We start from the raw sequence: 5,675 nt of genomic DNA, 5'->3' as shown, positions 1-5,675 counted from the left end.
CATGGATGGCGGCTCGCTCATTGATCCTGCTTCGTAGTTTACCCCTCGGGTGTTGAATGTTAGGGAGGGAGGGAGGGGTGTTGAATGTTAGGGAGGGAGGGGTGTTGAATGTTAGGGAGGGAGGGGTGTTGAATGTTAGGGAGGGAGGGTGTTGAATGTTAGGGAGGGAGGGGTGTTGAATGTTAGGGAGGGTTAGGGGGAGGTTGAATGTTAGGGAGGGAGGGGTGTTGAATGTTAGGGAGGGAGGGGTGTTGAATGTTAGGGAGGGAGGGGTGTTGAATGTTAGGGAGGGAGGGGTGTTGAATGTTAGGGAGGGAGGGGTGTTGAATGTTAGGGAGGGAGGGGTGTTGAATGTTAGGGAGGGAGGGGTGTTGAATGTTAGGGAGGGAGGGGTGTTGAATGTTAGGGAGGGAGCAGGTGTTGAATGTTAGGGAGGGAGGGGTTTGAATGTTAGGGAGGGAGGGGTGTTGAATGTTAGGGAGGGAGGGGTGTTTGAATGTTAGGGTTAGGAGGGGTGTTGAATGTTAGGGAGGGAGGGGTGTTGAATGTTAGGGAGGGAGGGGTGTTGAATGTTAGGGAGGGAGGGGTGTTGAATGTTAGGGAGGGGGAGGGGGAGGGTGTGAATGTTAGGGAGGGAGGGTGTTGAATGTTAGGGAGGGGGGGGGTGTTGAATGTTAGGGAGGGAGGGGTGTTGAATGTTAGTGAGGGAGGGGTGTTGAATGTTAGGGGAGGAGGGGGTGTTGAATGTTAGGGGGTTGAATGTTAGGGAGGGGGGGTGTTGAATGTTAGGGAGGGGTGTGTTATGAATGTTAGGGAGGGGGGGTGTTGAATGTTAGGGAGGGAGGGGTGTTGAATGTTAGGGAGGGGGGTGTTGAATGTTAGGGAGGGAGTTAGGAGGGGTGTTGAATGTTAGGGAGGGAGGTGTTGAATGTTAGGGAGGGAGGGAGGGGGGGAGGGGTGTTGAATGTTAGGGAATGTTGGGTTAGGGAGGGAGGGGTGTGAATGTTAGGGGGAGGGGGAGGTTAGAGGGGGTGTTGAATGTTAGGGAGGGAGGGAGGGGTGTTGAATGTTAGGGAGGGAATGGGAGGGGTGTTGAATGTTAGGGAGGGAATGTTAGGAGGGGGGTGTTGAATGTTAGGGAGGGAGGGGTGTTGAATGTTAGGGAGGGGTGTTGAATGGGGAGGGGTGTTGAATGTTAGGGAGGGAGGGGGGGTGTTGAATGTTAGGGAGGGAGGGGTGTTGAATGTTAGGGAGGGAGGGAGGGGTGTTGAATGTTAGGGAGGGAGGGGGGGGGGGGTGTTGAATGTTAGGGAGGGAGGGGAGGGGGGGTGTTGAATGTTAGGGGGAGGGGTGGAATGTTAGGGAGGGGGTGTTGAATGTTAGGGAGGGAGGGGTGTTGAATGTTAGGGAGGGAGGGAGTTAGGGAGGGGGGGGTGTTGAATGTTAGGGAGGGAGGGAGGGGGGGAGGGAGGGGTGTTGAATGTTAGGGAGGGAGGAATGAGGGAGGGGTGTTGAATGTTAGGGAGGGAGGGAGGGAGGGGGGGTTGAATGTTAGGGAGGGAGGGAGGGGAGGGGGGTGTTGAATGTTAGGGAGGGAGGGAGGGAGGGGTGTTGAATGTTAGGGAGGGAGGGAGGAATGTGCTGTAACACTGCCCAGATCTGCCAGTTCAGTGCTGCCCAGATCTGCCAGTTCAGTGCAACACTCAGCCCAGATCTGCCAGTTCAGTGCTGTAACCAGTTCAGTGCTCTTCAGGGAGCAGGTTTATTAGTCTGAAGTGTTATTCCAGGGAGTTGTTCTGACTAGATGTAGTGTTAGTGGACTGGTTTTGTGTGTGTGTGTACACGTACAGTTGAATTGTGTGTTTTAGTAGAGTCGGAGGGAACAGCAGTCCGTCTCCCAGCGTCGTGTTGCCCACAGGACTCTCTCTCCAGACTGTCTCCTAGGGTTACCTGGACCTGCTGGAGTCCTGGTCTCACCTGAAACACACACAACGCATGTATACACACACACACACACACACACACACACAACGCATGTATACACACACACACACACACACACACACACACACAACGCACACACACACACACACACAACAACGCATGTATACACACACACACACACACACACACGCATGTATACACACACACACACACACACACGCATGTATACACACACACACACATGTATACACACACACACACACACGCATGTATACACACACACACACACAACGCATGTATACACACACACACACACGCATGTATACACACACACACACACACACACAACACAACGCATGTATACACGCACACACACACACACACAACGCATGTATACACACACACACACACACACACGCATGTATACACACATGTGTATACACACACACACACACACAACGCATGTATACACACACACACACACACACACACACAACGCATGTATACACGCACACACACACACACACAACGCATGTATACACACACACACACACAACGCATGTATACACACACACACACACACACAACGCATGTATACACACACACACACAACGCATGTATACACACACACACACACACACATGCATGTATACACACACACACACACACACACACAACATGTATACACACACACACACACACACACGCATGTATACACACACAAACAGCTGTGGTTCGTACAGGATGCTGTGGGTTTACATGAGAACATGTAAGAAAGAAGAAAAAGTGTGTATTACCTGTCAGTATATCATGTTGATGCCACAGTGTGGGTCTACCAGTGGGGTCGTGTGGTGAGGGAGAGGGGCTAGGACTCCTGTGCTCACTGCGATAGGTCGTCCAGTAGGGGGTGGGCTCCTTGGGATTGGTCACCTCTCTCATGGCCTCGCCCTCGCGATTACGAGACCAATTACTCTGACCCAGCCTATGAAGAACATTGAACTGGAGGGAGAAAGATATAGGGGGGAGATGGGGATAGATAGATAGAGAGAGGGGCGGGTAGGATAGAAGAGGGGCGGGTAGGATAGAAGAGGGGCCAGAGAGAGAGGGGTGGGTAGAAGATAGAAGAGGGGCCAGAGAGAGAGGGGGTGGGTAGAAGGATAGAAGAGGGGCCAGAGAGAGAGGGCGGGTAGAAGGATAGAAGAGGAGCCAGAGAGAGAGAGAGAGAGGAGCCAGAGAGAGAGGGGGGTAGAAGGATAGAGGGGCCAGAGAGAAGGTGCAGAAGGATAGAGGGGCCAGAGAGTAGAAGGATAGAAGGGGGTAGAAGTATAGAGGAGAAGGGGCCAGAGAGAAAATAAGAATAGGGGTTTAGGGGGGACAGCGACAGCGAGGGAGAACAGGGGGCGAAATACAGGGGATATGAGAGAGATACAGGGGATATGAGAGATATGAGAGAGAGATACAGGGGATATGAGAGAGATACAGGGGATATGAGAGAGATACAGGGGATATGAGAGAGATACAGGGGATATGAGAGAGATACAGGGGATATGAGAGAGATACAGGGGATATGAGAGAGAGGAAGACATCATTGGGAGAATGGAGAGGTGTGGGAAAGAGGGAGAAGAATAGAGGTGTTCCATTTTATTCAGTTCAGGGGTTTCCTTCCTCTGAGGCTACAGCACCCTCTACTGGTGACATTGAGTACTGAATAAAGCTGCCTGACAATTATAGTGACACATGAACGTACGTATTGCACTGAGACAACACAGAATGAAATAAAGCTCAACTGACGGTCCTTCACTCATCCATCCATCCAGAATGACACTTGGTCGTACCGGGATGATGTCTTTGGGGTTATGGATGTCTCTGCTGTGTGTCTGTAATTGGCAGATGGATGTGTGACTCAGGTCCAGCTGACTGGTGTGCTGGGAGGGGTAGGCGGGATCTCGGGGAAAGAAGACCAGAGGTTGGCCGTCGGCCTCCCGCCCACAGTAACTCTGGAGAGAACCAGGAAGAGGATCTCAGGACACATCATGCCAAAGACACACGTGTGTGTGTGTGGTGTGGTACAGGTACAGGTACAGTTCTATAATACCATCTAGTGGTACAGTCCTGAGTGTGTTCTATAATACCATCTAGGGTACAGTCCTGAGTACAGTTCTATAATACCATCTAGTGGTACAGTCCTGTGTGTGGTACAGTTCCATAATACCATCTAATGGTGTGTGTGGTACAGTTCCATAATACCATCTAATGGTACAGTCCAGAGTGTGTGTGGTCGTGATACTGTTCTATAATACCATCTAGTGGTACAGTCCTGACCTGAGTGTGTGTGGTACAGGTACAGTTCTATAATACCATCTAGTGGTACAGTCCTGACCTGAGTGTGTGTGGTTGTGTAGCTGGTCCCAGATCCCTGTGGGTCCCCTAGTGACAGGGTGCTCTGGTGCATCAGACGCCCATGCCTCAGGCCTGAAGACTGGGGTTTGCCTGGACCCCGCTGCCCAGTCAAGGCCTCTGGGATGTGGATCATCCGGCTGCCCATGGGCACACTATCCACCTTACTACCTTGACGGAAGCCTACTGTCACCACAGCTGTGTCCCGGTTCTTAGACATACTGCTGGCCAGTCCCCTGGAAAACAACATATAATTTATCTATCAAGGGTTCAGTCCCAAATCGTACCCTATTCCCTATATAGTGCACTACTATTGCTCAGAGCCCAATGATAACCTATTCCCTATATAGTGCACTACATTAGACCAGGGCCCAATGATAACCTATTCCCTGTATAGTGCACTACTATTGACCAGAGCCCAATGATAACCTATTCCCTATATAGTGCACTACCAGGGCCCAATTTAACCTATTCCCTATATAGACCAGGGCCCAATGATAACCTATTCCCTATATAGTGCACTACTATTGCTCAGAGCCCAATGATAACCTATTCCCTGTATAGTGCACTACTATTGACCAGAGCCCAATGATAACCTATTCCCTATATAGTGCACTACATTAGACCAGGGCCCAATGATAACCTATTCCCTGTATAGTGCACTACTATTGACCAGAGCCCAATGATAACCTATTCCCTATATAGTGCACTACTTTTGACCAGGGCCCAATGATAACCTATTCCCTATATAGTGCACTACATTAGACCAGGGCCCAATGATAACCTATTCCCTGTATAGTGCACTACTATTGACCAGAGCCCAATGATAACCTATTCCCTATATAGTGCACTACTTTTGACCAGGGCCCAATGATAACCTATTCCCTATATAGTGCACTACATTAGACCAGGGCCCAATGATAACCTATTCCCTGTATAGTGCACTACTATTGACCAGAGCCCAATGATAACCTATTCCCTGTATAGTGCACTACTATTGACCAGAGCCCAATGATAACCTATTCCCTATATAGTGCACTACTTTTGACCAGGGCCCAATGATTCCCTATATAGTGCACTACATTAGACCAGGGCCCAATGATAACCTATTCCCTATATAGTGCACTACTTTTGACCAGGGCCCAATGATAACCTATTCCCTATATAGTGCACTACTTTTGACCAGGGCCCAATGATAACCTATTCCCTATATAGTGCACTACTTTTGACCAGGGCCCAATGATAACCTATTCCCTATATAGTGCACTACTTTTGACCAGGGCCCAATGATAACCTATTCCCTATATAGTGCACTACATTAGACCAGGGCCCAA

General features: G+C 50.0%; 1 protein-coding gene across 1 annotated transcript; it reads right to left on the bottom strand.

Moving 5' to 3' along the window:
• Positions 1-1,807: 1,807 nt before the first annotated feature.
• On the bottom strand, positions 1,808-4,579 carry LOC121843791. The gene is made up of 4 exons (XM_042313607.1): positions 4,325-4,579; positions 3,780-3,941; positions 2,742-2,943; positions 1,808-1,977 (listed from the first exon to the last, which is right to left on the bottom strand). The coding sequence occupies exons 1-4, from the start codon at positions 4,559-4,561 to the stop codon at positions 1,865-1,867; spliced, it is 714 nt and encodes a 237-aa protein (XP_042169541.1). The 5' UTR covers positions 4,562-4,579; the 3' UTR covers positions 1,808-1,864.
• Between the last annotated feature and the right edge of the window lie 1,096 nt (positions 4,580-5,675).

Source organism: Oncorhynchus tshawytscha, unplaced genomic scaffold (genome assembly GCF_018296145.1).
Source record: "Oncorhynchus tshawytscha isolate Ot180627B unplaced genomic scaffold, Otsh_v2.0 Un_contig_5064_pilon_pilon, whole genome shotgun sequence".
Lineage (NCBI taxonomy): Eukaryota > Metazoa > Chordata > Actinopteri > Salmoniformes > Salmonidae > Oncorhynchus > Oncorhynchus tshawytscha.
Note: the sequence above shows the minus strand (reverse complement) of the source record. Positions and strands in the feature narration are given on the sequence as shown.

What these genes read in the sequence shown, in the direction of transcription:
- LOC121843791 (XM_042313607.1), bottom strand. Translation starts at nt 4,561, where the DNA reads ATGTCTAAGAACCGGGACACAGCTGTGGTGACAGTAGGCTTCCGTCAA. An exon ending in ACACAACCACACACACTCAG is followed by an intron (nt 3,942 to 4,324) that starts GTCAGGACTGTA and finishes GGTTCTCTCCAG; the next exon opens with AGTTACTGTGGGCGGGAGGC. An exon ending in ACCCCAAAGACATCATCCCG is followed by an intron (nt 2,944 to 3,779) that starts GTACGACCAAGT and finishes TTCTCCCTCCAG; the next exon opens with TTCAATGTTCTTCATAGGCT.